The sequence below is a fragment of the Sorghum bicolor genome, chromosome 3 (genome assembly GCF_000003195.3).
Source record: "Sorghum bicolor cultivar BTx623 chromosome 3, Sorghum_bicolor_NCBIv3, whole genome shotgun sequence".
Lineage (NCBI taxonomy): Eukaryota > Viridiplantae > Streptophyta > Magnoliopsida > Poales > Poaceae > Sorghum > Sorghum bicolor.
The window spans coordinates 19,458,839-19,480,155 of NC_012872.2; the positions used below are offsets into that span (position 1 = coordinate 19,458,839).

At 40.6% G+C, this 21,317-nt stretch overlaps 1 protein-coding gene across 1 annotated transcript; it reads right to left on the reverse strand.

Annotated features, from left to right (window-relative positions):
• Positions 813-19,001, reverse strand: LOC8086353 (protein HASTY 1). The gene is made up of 22 exons (XM_002457783.2): positions 18,614-19,001; positions 18,027-18,128; positions 14,453-14,596; positions 14,264-14,344; positions 14,107-14,176; positions 12,573-12,643; positions 12,287-12,450; positions 12,143-12,214; positions 11,815-12,052; positions 10,950-11,012; positions 10,588-10,863; positions 10,013-10,126; positions 9,390-9,516; positions 9,143-9,312; positions 8,777-8,875; positions 7,598-7,701; positions 7,219-7,513; positions 6,871-7,103; positions 3,935-4,435; positions 3,051-3,345; positions 1,728-1,911; positions 813-1,221 (listed from the first exon to the last, which is right to left on the reverse strand). Exons 1-22 carry the CDS (start codon positions 18,728-18,730, stop codon positions 1,136-1,138), a joined length of 3,606 nt encoding a protein of 1,201 aa, XP_002457828.1. The 5' UTR covers positions 18,731-19,001; the 3' UTR covers positions 813-1,135.

Genomic DNA, 21,317 nt, shown 5'->3' on the forward strand with positions numbered 1-21,317 from the left:
TCGAAACTATATGATTCACACGATTACAGGAAAATTTTTTAAAAAGCTCGTATTTTTAATTTTCGTAAAAATCTGGGATGTTACAGGTGACTCCAGGGGTCGACGAGGAGCTGGGGCAAGGCTGACGAGCTCCTGACGACAGGGATCCACGACGAACCAAAGAGGCCAGGGTGGGGCGCAGAGGTGATGCGGACAACACGGAGGAACAGGGCGGTGTCCAAGATGACTAGAGTGGTGCCGGTGAGGAGCGGGTAGCAACAGAGGGGACCGTGGCTTGAGGCACGACCGACAAGATGTGCCGCCCAAAAACCCTAGCTCCACCTCAGTGTCACCATTCACAAACGGACCGGTCGAGGTCGAGCAGAAGTGAAGAGAAGGTAAATAGAACGAACAATTTTCTTCATAACCACTGGCAATGTAGGTAATTTCATTGAAAGTAACACCCCACAGCTGGTGAAAGCAGCCCCTCCCCTGCTATGGAAAATGAACTACGCAAAAGCTAGCTTTTGGAGAATCCGGTGCTCCAAATAGAGACCTTTGGTTGGCTTTTGAGCTTTTGGGGCCAAAAGCTAAAGCTGGAAGCTAAACCAAACAGAGCCATAATCCAACTATTGACATTTACTGGGGATTTAATCAAACTAATGACATTTAAATGCTGGTGTATTGTTGTCAAAAAAATGCTGGTGTATTTTTCTATCAACTTGGTTGGAATTATAGAAGTTTTGGAGAACTAAAGCTTCCCCCATCTAAGGGAGTACTAGCCTTGGCTGTCACAACTCACAAGAAGCCATGCTGCCAAATGAGCCTGAATTAACGCAAGCCGATATGCCAGACGGACAAGATTATTTATACTATTAGTATGCAACTATGAGCTACAAGTAATTACACACACCACTTCACCATCTACCAGAACCCACACGCAGACGCAAAGCACATACATTCTAGAAAACAAACCGCCTAAACCAAAGAATCGGTCAGTGCTCATGAAGGCAGGAAGGGTATATAGCCGCATAACTAAGCATGCATTCATCCTCACATAATGATGCTGCAAGAATCCGGCATCCACCAACAGTAACCACATTAGGATCCATTTCTATGTTATACAACCTTTTTTACACACCCAAATTTTGGCAGATCATGTCGATGATAGTGCGGCCAACCCAATATGGCCATCTTCTTCGGCACTTGATCCATGGTGACCAGTAGAGCTCCTATTTCGTGCTGCAAATCAAGAAAGCAATGTGCATGTTAATGTCAGGATATTGTAAAATTCCAAATCAGCTCTGATTACCCGACAGCATAAGATCCATTTCAAGTAACCGAACTACATGGAACAATAAACAAAGCAATTCACAAAATTATCAGAGTGCAAACGAAAGCTCCTAGTCATCATACTACGGCCACCCCATGTTATACGTCCTAGAATGACTATAAAGTAACCTTAAAGCTTTAACAACATTATGCAAAGGTAAAATACAACATAAAACATGTATCTCATGTAGTCTCAATGGCCAAACTAACAGCTAGAAGGGAACTGATTTTAGTTTGACAAAAATAACATCTTTTATGGTAAGCAACAGATAAAAGTCTATAGAGATTACGGAAAATAAATCTACTGCATAGAATAATGCAACCGTGTGCATTTAGCTTTTTTTATTCTCATGTTCCTGAGGGTGCAATACACAATAATGAAACTAAAAGGAAAAAAACTGAGGTAGTTTGCTCACTTGTAACATTGGTAATCACATTAGTTGTCTTCTGAGCAACAAGGGCTCTTAGTTTGTTCCCTGTAGCCAGCAGAAGTAAGCTTCGCATATGTTGCTTTTGCTCTTTTGGACTAGCAGTTTTACTCAAAGAGTCATCAAATGCTAGTAAATCTTCCTGCTTTATGTGCGGGAGGGAAAGAAGAACCTACAAACAAAGCACTTCCAATTTAGTCCCAGTGCATATAGCTAGCCCAGTAAAAGAATTATTTCCAGGACTCGCATCCTACTACCAAAAATTTGTAATCCTTGTCAACTACCCATTGACTCATTGGTAACGATATTTCACTTAACGAAGCAAGAAAGTATGTCTAGGCATTTGTTCACTTCACTACAATTAAGTCCCTTCAAATTTCACTCATTATCAACATGTACAAATTTGTAATTTCATTGTTTCTTAGTAATGAAATTCGGGCATCCCGTTGTGGAGAAAATAAACATGTACAAGTCCTTAGCCGAAAACAATATCAGCCTGCCACAGCAAGGCCTACTAAAATAAGTGAGTAGCACAGTATGGCCTTTTTATATGTAAAAAATTATACTAGTAAAATTATTTCTAAAATAACTCAAAGAAACTAGCAACATATAATGGTGTCAATCATTATGACGGTGAAATAACAGAATTTCAATGACAGATTATAAAACTGTCCAAATTTATCAAAATATTGGTGCAGACAAAATGTGGATCACGCACAAGCCTATGTGGCTATGAACCATATATAGACAAGTCAAACTTGCTCATATTTGCAAATTGGGATTTGGAGCAATAAACCCCAGCTAGCAGCCTAGAGTCTGACACATCACATCACGGACCAAAGTTAAACATTAGTATCTAAGTTCCCAAGAAAATATTAGGCATTTAGCCACTCATTTTGTAACATGGTAACATGTAAATAAAAAGGAATACTCCTATGTTACCACTTAGTCAATAATATGGAAATCTAAATTTAAATGATATGGAAATCTAACACAGTATGTAACATTGAAAATTTAAATGTTATATGAAGAAAAACTGTACAGAAAAATAACAAGTCTATAAAAAAGTTAGCATGATACACATTATTCAATGTATCCATGTCCATAGAAAATACTGCACTAAAATGTGACGTAGCTATTTCTAATTTTAATCTGCAAGGAATTAATTATACGCTCAAAATTGACATGTAACCCATTTTTCTGAATAGCATGAAAAACTTTCAGTGCCTAAAAAACATATAGCAAGACTAATGGCGGATTAGAGCAATCATTTTTTTATACCAGCTCAATTCTGTATCCTACAAAAATTACCTGCCTAGGTGCAGGATCTCTATCGGACAGATAGACATATATCTCCCGACAAAGTCCAACAAGTTCAGCACTCATGACTGAATTTGATTCAACAGATAAACCATGTATTATAGAGGAAAATAAATCCTTTGCAACAAACTGCCTCAACTCAGCCTGGTTTGAAGCAATGGCTAGGTGGATCAAAGCACCACAAAAGGGGATAACTTTAGTCACAGCTTCACTATCTGTCCAAGTGAACACTTCAACTGATATCCTCAATGCAGGAAGAGCTGTGCCAATATGAAGCATAAGAAATCTGCAAAGGAAAAAAAAACAGTCTCTTTGTTATTTGATGAGTTCCTCCATCTTTTAATATCTTTTTTGCCCAATGCTTTAGACTTAATGTGATCAAACTTCGAAAAATGTAATAAACACTATAGCTGAGACCATCAAAATTGGACGTACAAAAACAATAGCACTAGATTTGTCCTCAAAAGTCTTGCAATATAATAATATCATACTACCTCTGTCTGTTGTGGTATGTTTCATGTTTTAATCTTGAAGAATGTATTAAAATATTTGCTGTTTTATGATTCCATGGACTAAGGCCACAATTTGCATATTTCTTCCCAGCACTTTATTTTACTAGTTACATCTATGATATGCAGATACAGCAAAGGAAGCAAGATAAAATAGTGGTTCAGACTAATAAATTTATATCAGATATTAATTCTTGTGAAAGGAGCTATAAAACATCAACCAAGTTAGAACAGAAATTTTTGAAATACAAGGTTCTCCTAAGAATGGTCAAAGCTCAGAGAATGTGAAAGGTCAATAACATCCAGCTAAAAGGAATAGAAATGTATTAGCAAAATCATGCAAGGTGCTCGAAATATTTGCATTACCCAGTTAGAGAACTTGAAGCAAAGGACTCCAGATTCTTCAGAACAGAATCCATCCGGTTAGAAGGTCCAAGTTGTTCCAAGGATGGAAGTCCATTATTTAAGCCTGGTGATGATAAAGCCCAAAGCACAGAACATACTTCACGAGTCAAGTCACGTAGCAACTTTTCTTCCATTACCTCTACCTTCAGTTCTGACCCAGGAAGATTACCAATGCTGTCAGGAACCTTAGCCCGACCCTCATGAAGAAGACTGGACCATGAATAATTAAGAGCTTGCTGACAGTGGACAAATAATGGCTGCAAAAGGTTCACTAGCCATACATGCCATAGATCGGCAGGGCAATATTTAACAAATGGAATAATGACAAGGTGGATAAGTTGGCGCAGATGCCGAAACTCCATAACTTGCATATTCTCCATAAGAGCAAGGGTGACAGAAGAACCCTCTATGCATCGAAAGAATGGTTCCCCAAGAGTAGCTGCTAATCCTAAAACATTGTACCTGCAGCATGACATTTTGCACGTATCAAAAAAGATTAGAACAAAGAGCAGAAATCGTCTCTTAATATTTATGAGCTGTGATATATATTTTTTTTATGGTCCAACGAAGTGAATTTTTTTCAAATCATCTATTGACCCTAGTCACCATGGCACCAACCAGCCGACTAATCTCGACTCATTGTGACTAATCGCGACTAATCATAGTGCATAACTGATTGCAATGGCACTGATAATCATGACTAATTGTGATTAATCAGACGACTTGACAACCCTGTTGAAGTGTCAATCAAGTGTTCATTTATTATTAAATATGCAGGGAGCAAAGTTTAAGAAGGCGCTAGGCGGTTTCTAGGCGCTGACCCATAGCCTAGAGCCTAGGCGTTTCAAGGTGTTTTCTTAGGCGGTAGCTAATACATGTATGTATACTCAAATATACATAAAAGAAAAGAAAAAAAATTGAAAATCTGTGGACAGAATGGGGGGAAAGAAGAAAAGGCCCATTTAATGGCCCAACTCCCTCCACAGCCCCCACCGAAGCCTTATCTTCTCTCCCCTGCTCTGTTTCATTTTCTTCCTTTTCTCTTCCTCCTGAGTCTCGCAACCGCTCGACACGTTTCTTCCAGCCGCGAGCTGCTCGCATCTTCCTTCCTCCCGCCGCCAGATCCACCACCGTCAGCCCCCTCCCTGTCGTCTCCTCCTCCTCGTCCTCCTCTGCCGCCCGATTCCCTGCCTCCTCCTCCGCCGCCGGCGCTCTTTGCTGCGCCTCGTCCTCCGCTGCTGTCTCTCTCTGCTGCGCCTCATCCCCAGGTCACTGGATCTGCACATGGGGACACCGGGGCGCCGCAGTACCCCCTCCACCTCCCCCACCAGCACCGCCGACGAGCTGGCGCCGCCTAGGGGTCCGTCTACCCCCCTAGGCGAGGCAGACACCCTCTGACTTGCGACTAATCGGGCCTGGGCGGAGCCTAGGCGCCGCCTTTTTGAACCATGGCAGGGAGTATAAGAATATCCCAAGTTGACCAAGGGTCCAGACACTTATACATGGCATAAATAGCTTAGAAAAAGGTATGTTTGGTTGGAGCAACAAACAACCTCACCAAAACTTGGTCATGACCAAAACCAGGGCAAAAGGTTGTTTGAATTATAGACACATCATGCACCAATTATTTGGTAAAACTGGTACTACAGAATTTGGTTTTACAAAAAATCTGCTTCCAATGTGTTTCAGTAGCTTCTTAATTGTTCAAAAATCAGTTATACTAATATTATTTACGCTTTTGTGGACAACAACCCAGGCCCGGATGGGTTCACAGGGTTATTCTACCCAATTATCAAGGAAGATACCATGTGTTTAACATAGTTTCTTCAAGTTGCTCACCAAAGTGCTTGCTAGGAGGTTGGAACAAATGCTGGATCAGAATGTAAAACCAAACAAATTGCATTCATCATGGGTCGACTGTTGCATGATAATTTCTGTTCGGTTCAGCTTGCAGCCAAATTATTACACAAACAGCACTACAGAAGGCCACAAGTGCTCTCTTGTGGATTGACATTGCCGAAGCCTTTGACACTGTTGGTGGGCCGTTCCTCCTGGACATCCTAACGCATTTAGGATTCCCAATAAGATGGTGTGATTGGTTAAAAGCCTCTTATACTCTTACTATAAACGGCTAGCAAGAAAAGTGCTGCTCATTTGTCTGCCGGGCAGACACATTTGTCACAGCCATGGTTTGTTAACCAGTTTGGGGAGGCAAATCAAGAATTGGGCCGACAAAAAAAAAACATTGTTTTTTTTCAGGCCAGACCTGAATCCAGCCTGCCCCAGTGTATGATCAGATCTACTTCCACTTAACCTGTTCGTTCTTGAAATATGTAGGCATGTTCTTGAAAAAAATATTACTTCAGTTTTGGCATAACCAAAGATAGTATGGTGTGCGCATAGACCTTTCGTTGTGATACTCAACCAAAACTGTGCAGTAGGAATAGATAGATGGGAGTGAACTAGAAAAAGAATTCAACAACTTTGACCAAGGTTTTTGCCCAGAAACTAGTAGCTACAAAAGTCTAGATCATTATCAACCATGCATGCTCAGTAGCAGTGCCCACAGTTTTGGATCAAATCGTTTGAAAGTAGGTGAAACTGCCATTGCTTATTTTCTATTCACCATGCACTATCCTTCAGAAATTTCATCTAGATGGTTTGGTGAAAATGTATTGTTCGGCCTTATTAACATGGCAATGCATTAGTTGGGGCACTAACAATATTTCGCAGTACTACTGAGGCTACCAACCAGTAACAATAAAATCCCACTCTAATATTGGTAGACAAACAATAAAACGAAATTTTGCATCCACTGAATCCATTTTCAGCATTAATATTTTCCGGTGCCAATAGGAAGTTGCTAAATTTCTTAGTTCATAAATCATAATACTTACCCGCTGTCTCGGATCCCACGCAACCAGTTTTTTATATTGTTTTCTTTTGATTCTCCATCTCTCTGAACATCCAGCAATCCATCAGCAGGAGCAACCTGACCTTTGGTAAGTTTCCCTGTCTCTCCTAGAAGGCTGGCCTGCTCCGCAACAGTCATGCTTTTTGCTGCTTTGATTTCCCCTGTCTGAGACTGGGCAAATGGCTCAGACCAAAAAGCATGTATGCATCGCAGCAGCTGAAAATGAGATTAAATAGGGAGTTAAAATGCTAGTTATTTATCAGCTTAGTCACTGCACAACTACAGAGAGATTATAGTTAATATCTCAATTGACAATCAAAGCCAAACATACCCTTAAGAGAGGGGGCACAATCCATGCAAGATGTGAAGACATCGGATGCAGATAACCAGGTACTGTTGTGGTGGGTGCTTGTAGAGCTGCTGAAGACTTTTTGGTTCCACTTCTCTTGAGCGCCTTTTCAAAGAATGTAACCGTGTGATAAATTGACCACATGAATTGGCTATCGGCAAACATGTTTGTCAAACCAGAAGGGTCAGACAAGTATGCAGTTTGCCATTCCACTTGAGTCCACATTTTATTAAGAGGTTCAAGTAACCAGGCAAGAACTTCTTGTTGCTGTTGAATCCTATGGAAACAAAAAAAAAATACAACTTGTGACAGAAGCAACACTAAAACTACTTTTAGGCAAAGAGGTTTAGCAGCCAAATACCCAGCAGAGGACGCCATCACAAGAAATGCTTCACATAAATGATTATGTTCACCACGTAGTAAGCGGCCCTCTCCTTGAAGGTAAGCCATGGTATCAGCAATGTTCTGTGTCATTGGAAAAGCATTTGAAACAATCAAAAGAGTGCATAAACAATGGTGAAAGCAACATAAAAGCATGGATGAGTGGAAGCCCTAGAAAAACAGTTGCGTTCTGATTTAATCAGATCCTTTTCTACTCAAGAATGCAAGTTTGCCACACCAACCAGTGACCAGATTTATGATCCCAAAGATTTCAATGTAACATGACCTGTACCTATCATTAGTTTACATATATCATAAAATTGTAACGGTCATTTGTAGTTCAAAAGGGCTGGGTAATTGGATTGGATAAGACTAAAACATTTCAGTGTAACATGACCTGCATGTATTTACAATCCTTACAAGGCCACAAAGCAAATGCAAGGGTAGCAAACTCTGGCAAGGTTCCCCAGAGGCCCCGAGGATTAATAACAAGACCCAGCCTAATAGAATATCAAAAAAAATCATCACTTTTAAATTCAAAAGATGAACAGTGGTTTCAGATGAGATGGGCCCAGTACTGATCATTCTAGGCAGCTTTTCCTAGTTTGGGTCCCTATTTTTTTGTTCTTTTTGGGACAAAGCTAGAATCTGAACTCTGTTTAAATATCACCCTTCATGTCAGAAATCATAAAAATTTAAACCTGAGGATGTACATAAAAATCTGAACAATTAAGTCTTTATTTAGGCTTCGTTTGGTTTTGCAATGGCTTTTCAGAGCCATGACATCAAACCTTCATAGAATAAAGGTTTCTCTAGCAGCAAATATATATTCCATTATGCAGCCCAGCACAGAGATGCTACTGATATGAACTTCATAGTGAAGCAAAAACTCAGCTCAATAATAATATCCAATGGAGCCTAAAGCCATCAATGAAAGCACCGTAGAGACTATTAAGTCTCCATCTGAACTTATTTCCCTCTTGAAATAGAAGGATAACAGAGAAATGAATTTACAAGACACAACTGCAGTTAGAAACTTGAATATAGTACTGTAAGTGGTCTCTGCCATGATAATAAAAGGATGTGTCATTAAGCAACTCCATGTCGAATATGAAACAACAAATGGTAAAGTGGCAATCAATTATGAGCTGAGCCTGACCTTCATATGAGGCAGAAGAGCTTTATCAGCAGCTCTCGATATACGAATGAATGATGAGCAGATCTGCAACCTTGCTAGGCGAGAATTGTTTGATGGATCCTGCAGATACAAGCATACATCAAAAGGCAGAAATGAGAACTGTAAACACAAAACTAGAAAAATGACATGATAACCAAAATTAGAATAAAAATAAACAGCATGAAATGATTGCACGTTGAAACATTTGTCCAGTTCAAAGTAGTATCAGTTTTTCATTTCTAGAACTCATAGAATTGAATTATATGATGGCTATCAGTCTGCCTCAATGGCTCACACCCCACAGCATCAGACTACTATGGTAATTACTTAAATAAAATGTAAATGTACCTGAAATGTGATTGGGAGAGATGTCAACAGTTCAAAAAGCTTATTAACAACACTGGCAACTGCATCTGGATAATGTTTCAAGAAAGGGCCCAAAGCATCCAAATAATGACCATGAATAACTGCAAGGTTAGGTTCTGTCCACTTCAAAGAAAGAAGCTGTTGAAGTAAGCCTGGTTGACAAGCAGAAGAAAATTTAGCACCGACCAAACTGTAAGGCCAAATTAAAGCAAGTTAGGTTCAGTGAAACCTTCAAAAATCTTGTGCAGTTGGGATTTCGTCTCCAAATCAGTTTTTCCACAATCAAATGAGCCATCAAAAATAGCACTGACAACTGCTTCAAGCCCCAGTTGAGCCCCTTCCATTGCGTCAAGATCCTGGAACCAAATTTCATTTTGCAGAGGTAGATAAACATCTGAATTAGAAGGTAACCCTTCATTGACCAAATGAAAATGGAAAGAGAAACCATTAATTTAGGTTTATGCGGTAAGAACTCTGTTTCAAAAAGAGATCCTAGGCAGCATCTAGGCAATAGGCAAGCAGCACCGCCTTTCCTAGCACCTAGGCGTTTTCCCATCAAGAGTGGCTTAGGGCTTGATCTCTGTATGAATTTCAGACACATTGGAGATGATGGAAGGTGACTTATGGTCACAGAACTCATGATGGGTGCATGATAATGCTAAATTTTTTTTCTTTTAATGTGCCAAAATTCTGTATTTAACATTGTACTGTACTACTGTAAATCTACTGATTGACAAAGTACAATTGCCAAGAAACTCTTATGCAACGACTAGGCGCTAAGCAGAGCTTGACCACCTGTTTAATGCCTAGAACTTTTTGAAACATTGGGTAAACATATGCAGCTAATCCAACCTGGGGGGATTTAGTTGCTTGATTAGCATCTCCAAAGACAACATTTATTCTCTGGACAACACTTGCTGCAGCAATCACAGATCTTTGAGAAGCAATGACTTTAATGAGATCCAACTGCAAGAAGATCAAGACACAGTTAACTGAGTTGTGGACAATAAGAGGCCAGACAATATCCATCATTGGTCCAAAAACAAAAGGGTACTGGCCTTCTGTAACTTATTCATACATATATATAGCTGGGATCCTCCCAACTATTTACAATACGAAAAGTTCCACTTGTATGGCAAATCACACAATCAAATTGGAAACTTGACGAAAGGAGAAGCATGTTGTATCTATCAAGGTAAAGAATCACTAACTGAAGGACATAGAAATGTACTATGAATAACTAGCCATCCTCCTAATTTTGTGTAGATTCACATCATGCAACAAAAATTCAAGAATCAAGACCAATGAAAACAAGAGATGACAAAAAGTTATATCGATGGACAAGGGAAACCACAAATGATCTTTTAAGATTAACAAGGACAAAAGGCAACTCCTATTTTTAGAAGTCAGGAGAAAAGAAAACATACCAATTTGGTGCGGTAGTTGCAGAAGTCACTTTTCCCCTCAAGCTCTTCGCTCCATAGTTCTAACAACCCAGAAGTTGCACTTCCACTGTTCTTGAGCATTCTCTTGAAAGAAACATCCAAAATTGTACTGTACATTTCATCAGTGACAAATACTGATACACCTTTCTTCTCCTTTTCTGTTGATAAGTCACCAGTAGATGCAGAATTACCAGCAGCAGAATTATCACCAGAAACACGTGCAACAGACTTAGCTTTCGATGGTTCTCTCAATACCACCTAGACAAAGTTTGTGTCAACTTCTCTAAAGTTACAAAACAATATGACATGCATTTCAGCTATGCAAATAGAGATAAGGAGTATACCAGCCAAAATAATAAAGACTGGAAATGAAGCGCGATTTTGTAATGTTGGTAATACTCCAGCATCTGCAAGGACACGAAATTTGTTTGAAGAATAGCAAAAGTAATGGACCGAATGGTAACACGTGGAAATCATGTCAGTGAAATTTTAAGACTTGATTGAATTTCATTAAGCATATTCAAACTAGTCATGTGGTGATGTTATGTTACACAGGTAAACAGGCATTGCCCACATGTAATACATAATTACATATAGGACATCATCACGTTAGTAACCATTACCTTACCCGCCAGCCAGGAACCAAATATTCTAGGATAGCCAGACTTCGCAGATGTGCCAATATAACTTATAACCAGCTAAAAAGTTTCATTTGGTTTTGAATTTAAAGAGTTAACCACAAGTTACACAACCATGACCAAGGCACACAAACACAGCAGGTCCTGGTGGGAAGATGTTAACATGCATGTGTCACAGAGTGTGTTGAATCCCACATTAGCTCCACTTATTTTGCTTTTCCATTTAAATTTATGAAAAAAAATAGGTATGGCAGTTGTCGAATTCAATCCTAACAGTACATAGAGAAACTTAGGATCTTGCAAGTTGCAAGTACAGCAGTAGCACTTTCTTGTCAAACTCAGTTTTTTAGGCATCTTTATTCTCAAGTTTTAAGTGCGAAATTCATATTCCAACAACAAAATAGACAGACTTTCCCAAAATTTCAACAACCCCAGATATATTTCTTGTGAAACCCTAGATGCCAAATAGCCCTAGAACAAATTAGACAGGATCAAGAGAAGAACCTGCACGGCAGTAAAAGCAACCTTTTACTCTTCAAAAAGTATGAGAAGTGTATTTGGAAATGCTCACTTGTTGTAAGAACTGGAAAGTCCTGGGTCCATCGGCTAGTATGCATTGCATGTTTGAAGACCCTAGAGCAACCATTGTCTCACAAACACACGATGCAAACTCATATTCGCTCTCATCAATAGAGCTGGGCTGCATGCCAGATCTGGTCAAAAATTGTTGTGAAATGTTCATCAACACCTGGAAAATGTTGCACATTGCAGCATCATACTCAGCAACTGCCACATCCACAGGTCTTTTTCTGAGACAGGTGGCACCACAAAAACAAGAACATATCAGGAGGGAAAAACCAGTGAAATTAACTTTTAGTGTACATAAAGTCTCTCCATACCTCTGGCATATCACTTTAAAAAACTCACAAGCATGGAGGCGAAAATCGCTGTAAGAAAGCAAGGAACCACATCTGCAAAAAGAACATAATAACTATGAGGGAATTGAGAATCACTAGGGATATCAAATGTTCCAGTAAACATACCCATGAATTAAACCATATTTGGCTAGATCTGTCACAGGAGCCCATTCAGCATATGCATTGACAGCATTTAGAACTGCCGTCACTGTCCCTGCATGTTGTTTAGCCAAATCCATTTGCTGCTTTGCATGCTCACTTAAAGCAGCAACAAAATGTTTCTCAAGTAGCTACAAAACAAGACATAATATGATACTTGTGGTTAGTATGCTTCAGAGTATCATGAACCAAGGCAACCCAACAGAACCATTGGCATCTATTGGACATGGTGAAGGTGTAAAGGCAAACTTACAGAATATAATAGAGGCAGAATTTGTGACAGTGACTCAGTAAGGCCGCGTAACAGAGATCTCCGCCTATCACCTATTGTGACAAAAAAAAAGAAGTTTACAGACGAGAACACATAACCTAACAGAAGAGAAAAAGGTTTTCCGCTCTTCTAATTTGATGTTAACAGAAGAGAACACATAACATAACCTAATAACAGAAGAGAAAAGGTTTTCCATTCTTCTAATTTGATGGTTTAAACTTGGAGAATGAATCTAGTTTCAAGTCCTGAACACAAATAATAAATTAAAGGAAAAAGTCTATATCACTCCCCTCCAAGTTTGGCCTATGTCCAAACCACTGCCCCAAACTAACATTTGGTCCAATTTACTCCCCCTCCAACTATTTAAGTTGGTCCAACCAAGGCCTTGTTTAGTTGTGAAAAGTTTTTGGATTTTGACAGTGTAGCACTTTTGTTTGTATCTGACAATTATTGTACAACTATAGACTAACTAGGCTCAAAAGATTCATCTCGTAAATTACAGACAAACTGTGCAATTGGTTTTTGTTTTCATCTATATTTAGTGCTCCATGCATGTGCCACAAGATTTGATGTGACGGAAAATCTTGAAAAGTTTTTGAATTTTGGGGTGAACTAAACAAGGCCCAAGTAACCAACACCTTAAAGAGATTTTTCTTTTTGTTTCTCTCTGTACAAATTATATTTTAGTTTTAAATTTCGTGAGGCGATAGAGGACATTGAATTTTGTGTTAGAAAAATGCACTATATCATTAAGTTTCATACGATATTGTATCTCTAGTGTTAATTTATTATTAAATTTCCTAAGCTATCAAAATAGTGACAAAAAGTTGAGATATATTTTTTTCTAACATGGGAACGTATCCTGTGCAACCCAGCTTCCTGTGCAACCTATGCAACCACCAATTAAGGTCACAGGATCTAGATCTAACGTCTAAGTTTTTTTCACTTAAACCCTCCCATCTGGATACACAGGGTTAGATTTAAACCCATAGGTAGAGGGGCTTAAGTGAAAAAAACCTCAGACGTTGGATCTAGATCCTGTGGCCTTAATTGGTGGTTGCATAGGTTGCACACGAAGCTGGGTTGCATATGATACGTTGCCTTCTAACATAACTTATGATGTTCCCTATCATATCACAGAAGTTGATATTAAGCATTGTTTTAAATAGCGAGCTAAGGCTAAGGTGCTTAGTGTTTTATCAACCATTATTAGCGGAGCTATATTAGACTATAGCGGCAAAATTGTGCATGAATACAAATAGCGGCACTCTTATCTCAGAAAGCTATATCGGGCTATAGTGACAACTATAGCGAGCTATTTAAAAGCATGATATTAAGACTCAACTAATACGTGGAAAAACAAAAATAACAAATCATGTTAAGGGGTAAACTAGACCAACTGAAATAGTTGGAGGGAGTAAATTGAACCAAATGTAAGTTTAGAGGGTAATCTGGACATATGCCAAACTTGAGGGGAGTAATTTGGACTTTTCCCTAAACTAAAAAAATAACTTACCCTCCAAATCTTCATTATGAACAGTGATATCCTCTGGAAGCCACCTTAGAATCATGGCAACTAACTCAGCCTAACACAAAAAGGTTCCAAAATGCAATTCAACCTATCAGATGGTAGAACAGATCTAAAAACATGAAAGGCTGATGGGAAACGTTACCTCAATAGGGCCACTGTTAGAGAGAGAAACAATAGATGGAAGTAAAGTATTCCACAAATCAACTCCCTCCCTTCGAACTACCTACAAAGAGGAGATACTTGTTAAGGTAGAGTACTTGAAGTTGTAACTGCCTACAGCTAATGAATTTCACAAAGTAAAAATGAAAAGAACAAAGGTATAGTGGTAAACCTCTGCTACTAAAGCAGCTGTTTGACTCTTCAAGGCCCACACCTCATGAGGGCCAACAACATCCGATATCAAATTAATTGTCAAATTAGCAAATTCATTCCGCTCTGCAGCACTGAGCTCCTCCCACCTCAATCTTACCAGGTGCTGCAAAAATAAGTAAGAAATCATCAATTGATCCAGGAGAGAGAGTAATGGATACCACTAAGATATAGTTCCGCTTCTATAAAAAGCTGTACAGAACAATCATGATTATAAATTCTAGTATAGCTAATGGATAAGTTCCACCATGGTGATTAGCCGATTAGGTCCAAGAAGTTGACTGACGCAGAATATTGACCTGCTAAAACAGCTGTGTGCATCCAGGAGCTAAGCATAGCAGAGATGTGCATGACGCAATAGATTTGTGGTTATGATAAGAAGGATCAAGTTTGAATCAACAATACAGGTAATCGCCTAATAGGGTAGGGGTGGCAATAATTTAAGGTAAAGCTTGTACAACATCAGTTCATATGGTTCGGACATATCCAAATCGGTATGAGTAGTGTGAAACGAGGCAGGGGTTGATCAAACCTGTTAGAGTAAATAGGAATAGTACCACATTGTGTACCCACATAAGGTGTTAGTCCTATGTACACTATATAATCAGCCCATGAGGCCCAATGCAACATATCCAATATTCCACCAATTATATTCTCCTTCATGGTATCATTTGCCTAGGTTTAGATCCTAACCCTAGCCGCCACTGCTTCCGCATTGCGCGCCCCTAGGGAGAGGTCAATCTCCAGCGGGAGCAGCGCCCCTGTTTAGGTGCCCGATCCTATTGATCCGGCTGCCATCATCGTCGTCGCATAGCAGATCGGGATCTCCCCTATGTCATCCCAGGCTACCGCTGCCGCCTCATCCCCAGGCTCGCCCGACTATCGCCATCAACACATGGTCTTCATCACATGGAGGCAGATGGATCTCGCCCCATCCCATGCCGCCATGGTGGCGGCCAGGGCCGGCCACACGCCTCAACCCTGCGCTGCCATGGTGGCAGCCAGATTTGACGTGTCGTTATTGTCGGGCAGATCTGTCCATCTCCATCTCGTCGATCCGCGTTGGCGCCTTTGACCTCGCGTGTTCGTGACTCGTTGTGCGCCTTGCGCTGCCCGATCGGGACGCACCGCCATCCTCATGTCGTCTTGCTGGTACACCCGATCTCCTGCTGTATCTTTTTGGTTTGCCCAACCACTGATCGGGATTGAGTCGCCCACCGCCATCAACCTCGCGCGTTCTATTCCGACATCGACATCGACTTCATCGACACCGTCTCCAAGTACTACGTGCATCTTCTCCCAGCAACAGGGCTGCTGTTGTGTCGCCTGATCGAGCCACAACACCATTGTCCGTGTGTACGCTTCGCCGTAGCATCTCCATCGTCGTTATTTGTGCATCGACGACTGTGCTGCGCAATCCCTACTGCACCATCCGTCTGTACAAGGTCTTTGTCCTACTAATTGGGTCTTCATCATCGAGCTACCACTACCCGCGTCGTTGCTGAGACCTGCTCGCCAACGCATCTTCTCCTACATTGCTTCTTCTTTCTCCAGCACAACCACACGGTTGGGGCCCTCTCCCTTATACGATTGGTATTGGCAACACCGACTTGTGCTTTCGTCCCCGATGCGTTGTTGGGTCTGGCAAATCCAGCTGCGCCTCGGGGCTCAGGCGGCTTGACTACATCAACTTTGGCATCGACCCTCCCATTCCCACCCTATCTGCCTCGATTGTGTCGTTGTCTTTCTTCTACATCTATGACGACCCTAACTGCGTCGACTTCGCCATCGCTCCCTCCCACGTCGATTGCCTCAACGAGTCTCCGTCATTACCATGGCGCCCTTATGCACCTGCAGCTCAATCGACACGCAACCCGACCACAACTACATCGACCTTGGCCATCTTCAGCACGACTTCTTCGACCATGGCTATTGTGCCCTTACGCTCGGCTCCTCGACATCGGCATAAAGGGCTATCGCCTTGCATGACTCATTGGCTTCTTCTCCAACCATAGCTTACGCGGTGCATCGACTGTTATGACTGCGGGGGGATGTTACTTATCAGCTTGGGGGGATGTTAGAGTAAATAGGAATAGTACCACATTGTGTACCCACATAAGGTGTTAGTCCTATGTACCCTATATAATCAGTCCATGAGGCCCAATGCAACATATCCAATATTCCACCAATTATATTCTTCTTCAAAACCTGACACATGGGATAAGAGGAGGGAGTAGAGACTTAGCGAAGGGTAGGAAGCTACCTAAAGAACAAGCATTGGTTAGGCACATGGAAAACAACAATCCAAATACCAATAACATAGGCTAGACGGTCGGTCCCCATTTATACTATTTTCATTACTATACTGGTACCTCTTATTTTTCTTTTTTACCCTATTCAATTATTTATTTTCTTTATTTTTCCTCATGTTGAGTTTCTTGTCTATCCTACCCAACTTATCTCAGAATAAGAGGCTTTGTTGTTGTTACTGTTGCTTTTGGCTTGCTCAGATGGACCTATGTTATTTTTCTATCACGCTCCGGCATTGATCTGATCATTCTGAAATACCTCTGATAATTTTTGCTGGCTCCACATTTATTCATCAGGTTTCTAAATTAATGTTAGGTGCATGCAGTGAAAGTGAATGAGGCAAGAAAATAAACTAGTGCCTGTTTTCTGTTGTAAAAACCCATTTAATAATATTTACACTGAATCCACGGAATTGACTCCATCTGTGCACAAATTGTAATCCAAGTGGTAGATAAGAGGTGAACCTGTGGTGATTTACATCAAGTACAGTAAAAGAATACAAGTACAATGCATTTACTATGGATAATTTTGTCTTGGTCATTTATATGCTCTTATCTCTTGTGCTTGTGCTGACATAGGCAAACAATAATGACCTACAGGAGTACAAATCAATAATAACTACAGATAAAGAAGATATGTTTTTCTCTGAAAAACTACAATGTTCAATGTAAAATGACAACAAAGATCATAGTAACCAATGTAATGAGGACCATGATTGTGGTAATCAACATGACCATAATCATCATAGAATGGATTTACCGCTATTATTCATACTTAGCAAAGGCAATTGCTAGCAAGGTAAGTAAAAAGTTGTAGCTGCCAAATAACTTATAACAAAGCAGCCGGACCAAATCAAAGAACAGTGCCGTTCTCAATTTGATCTAACACCAACTATATTAATCACTTGCAAAGAAATATATGGGTCAGTGTTAGACAAGTTCAATAGGGATAGAAAATGAAATGTTATTGCCTCCATTAAGGAAAAAGCGCATGTTAAGATGTCCACCGTATACTAAAAGCAAGTAAGCAACAGATTTCCACATATTTGTTATCGCTCATGTAGCTTTGTGAAATTTGAGTGTTAACCTCAAGTGCACCTGAAGTCCTAAACAAATACTACAAGAACAACTGGGGAGTGTACAGATTTTATTATACTTATTGCTAAAGCAATCCATACAATCCCAATCAAAAGAATCACAAAGACAGAGACAGGATTCAAGCTTTACCTGCAACATCTTGAACCCGTGCAGGCGGATCTCTGACGTCTGGTCCTTCCGAACCAAGAGAAACGATGTGCTTGCCAAGGCTCGGACGTCTCCACTCTTAACCTGTAGTTAGTGAGCCTTGTTAGCACACTGTCTGCATTGCATTTAGGAGAAACGGGGCATCACAGGATTTCTAGAATAGCAGCAGGAATGTGCAGTCAGAGCAAGGAATAGAAACTTCAGTAGTTGGACCGGTGTTAGCCATTAGACGCTAGCTCAAGCGAGGAACAGAACAGTGGTAGCAATCACACAAACTTAAGAACTCTATGGACCGATTAGACACAAAAATAACTTAGTAAAACCAAATGCCCACTAGTGCAGTGTGATAACCACTTCAACATTTGCTATCGACCCGCAAAGTCCGTGAAACAGCAATTCATGGATTAGGCAAAAATCCAACCACAACAAGCGGGCATGAACCAAGCAAGCGCTCCGCACCGCACCACGCTGCAACACCGGTGGCGAGAGAAAACCAAAAGCAGAGACGGGAGAGCGAAGAAGCCCAAAGGGAGAAGAGGAGGCTGACGCGGCCGCGGAGTAGCACGGACCGATTCGAGGTACGCGAAGGCGGCGGCGCGGGCGTCGGGGGATGAGCGCCAGTCCATCACGGCGGAGATCGCGGCCGCCGCCGACGCAGCGGCCGCAGCGGCGGGTTCGGCCGCCATCTTCGGGCAGTACTGTTGGCGACGGTTGTGGAAGGACTATGAGGACGATGGTGTTGCTAGGGTTCGAGGTGGGGGCATTGGCTTGCGGTGGCAGAGCCGGCGGAGCGGCTAGGGTTTGAGCGGCGTCGCCGGGGGCGGAGATGGGCTCCTCCGCTGGATTGCGTGGGTTTAAGGCGGAGGGAAGCGGGGGGAGGGGGAGTCAGGAGTGGGTGGGTGAAGAACGTGAGACGGGAAGGGGGGACTCGAGTCCAGGATCAAGAGAGTAGGGGGCACGGCAAGAAAGGAAAGCGCTGGCGAAAAAGAGCTGTGGTCGGTCGCCGCAGAGGCGGATGTTTATTCCTTGCGATATTTCCGTGTCTTCCTTTACCAAAAAAACACATGCCCGTGCGGCAAAGCATGACTCTCCCCTGAACTTCGAAAATAAAATGTGTAAAACTGCACTCTTTCTTTACCAAAAAAGAAACATGCCCGTGCGTCAAAGCATAACTCCCCTGAAGTCCTCGACCATAAAATTTGTAAAATTGCACTCTTACCAAAAAAAGAAAGAGAGAGATCTCCTAGTACCTCAGCTCAACAATAGTTTCCATAGATAACTACACTCTTATTTACCGGGAATGACATGTCTTTCTAATGCCACATACTCTGCACTCTAAACTCTGTTCTTAATACTCCATTTACTAAAAACACCATGTTATTAGCAACATCCCTGTTACTCTGCACTCTAAACTCTGTTCTTAATTCGTTTGTGCTAAATTGGGGCCTGCTAAGTATTCCCATTTTGGGCCTACTCCTTTTGCTATTAGCAACATCCCTGTTACCTCGATGACAAAATGGGGACACCAGGAGAAGGACGCATTGCACTTACCAATGTAACAAACATACATACTCCAGATATATATCCATACACAAGTAATGCCACCATATATATATACAACATCATGTATAAAAATCACCATGTCAACAACTTGCAGTGAAGAGCAACGCAAGAGAGAGAAAAGGAATATGAAACAACATGAGTATCGTGCTAAGATAAGGGCTCAAGAAACCAGCGACGAAAGGGAGGGGTGGAATAAACGGCAGCGGGAGTACCGTGCTCGGCGGAAGGCAGAATCTACTTCCCTTACAAAAGCACCGGATCAGCCAGGTGCTACAAAAATTTGTTGTTTAGATATGTGTCTGCTATCAAATGGTTATACATTTTTATTTTGTTCATTCACCATGCCCTAATTACTTAAAATCGGTGCAATAATATGGCAGGATCAGAGGTCACCTTCATCGGAGGAGCGCAACCAACTTATGGGACACCTTCATCGGCCGTTCTACAACCATCGGCTGAAGGATGCATTTTTGCATAAAACATAAATTTGTTTGACATCAATATGGCAGGATCAGAGGTCAGAGTATGGCATCAATCAACATTTCAAACGGAGTGTTCTGGAATTTTTACCAAGCCATCTTCAGTTCAAATCAAGGAAAACCAAGACCCATGTGATTCTCCTAAATGGTTGCATCGAAATGATAAGTACGTGAGAATAAGGCATCAAGTGTATGGGGATAGCCAACTAGAGCTTTGTTTCCTGAAAAAACAAATATACGAGGACACAAGGGTAGCGCTTTGTTTCCTGAAAAAACTTGCGTCCACAATAATATCCCTGAAAAACTTCAAATTCTACTCTAATAAATAAATTAGCTGAAATATATGAGACATGACTTTATTATAATATATATATGCCTTATTATGCATTAGTATTTTCCAGAATTGAATGTGACCTAAACTATTGAAAAATAACGTTGTTTGATTCTTTTTAAGTGCACCCCTAAGATGAAGCCGTGGCGTGCCACGGGCACTATACGATTAGTAAGGCATCCATCAATGAATTGAACTTCAACCGCAGTCACACATGCCAAAGAAATGTTCTTTCACAAAATATGTTGATCTATATACGAATTATATTTACTAAAAATTATAATCAACTAGATATTAAGCATGTTTTTCTCTCACAACAAATCAGCGAACAGTATTTTCAGTTATGGCTTTTCAACTAAGCAAATAGGCTCAATAAAACAAGTAGCTAAAATAACATTGGATTTTTTTTATTTTTGTAATCGAGCATCTCCAAGAGACTAGGTAAAATTATATTCTAAACTACAAGATTTAGCCATTGTGTAAAATAAAAAACGCATTCAAAGCATAGAGTTCCACCACGGCCTTTGTATACGATAGCTAGTGAGGACGACATGATATATATGACAAATGAAAGTTTAGGAATAGCAAACTTGCTATTTTAGTAAACCAGATAGCACGTCTTGTTGGACTTTATTTTTTCTTTAAAAATATAAAAATAGCATAGATAATATAGATGTATGTGTGTTGGAGTTGCTTCTAAGACCCATTGCTATTGTGTATTGTCGGTGTTTTAAGCATTTCCAAAAATTTCCTAAATTTTCTTTCTAAAAATTTAATGTTTTCCAACTCCTAAAAAGGTCTTAGAAAAAAAGAAGACCACCTTCAATGGTTTTAAATAATTTACCTCTAAAAAACAAATTTTGGTCCCACTTGGGTTTTTTTTTAATCCCATTTTTCGCT

Excerpts from the sequence above, each read along its gene's own strand:
- LOC8086353 (XM_002457783.2), bottom strand. The coding sequence starts at position 18,730 with ATGGCGGCCGAACCCGCCGCTGCGGCCGCTGCGTCGGCGGCGGCCGCG. Across the intron at positions 18,129-18,613 it reads CCTTCGCGTACCTCGAATCG|GTTAAGAGTGGAGACGTCCG; the intron begins GTCCGTGCTACT and ends CACTAACTACAG. Across the intron at positions 14,345-14,452 it reads CAGCTGCTTTAGTAGCAGAG|GTAGTTCGAAGGGAGGGAGT; the intron begins GTTTACCACTAT and ends TCCTCTTTGTAG.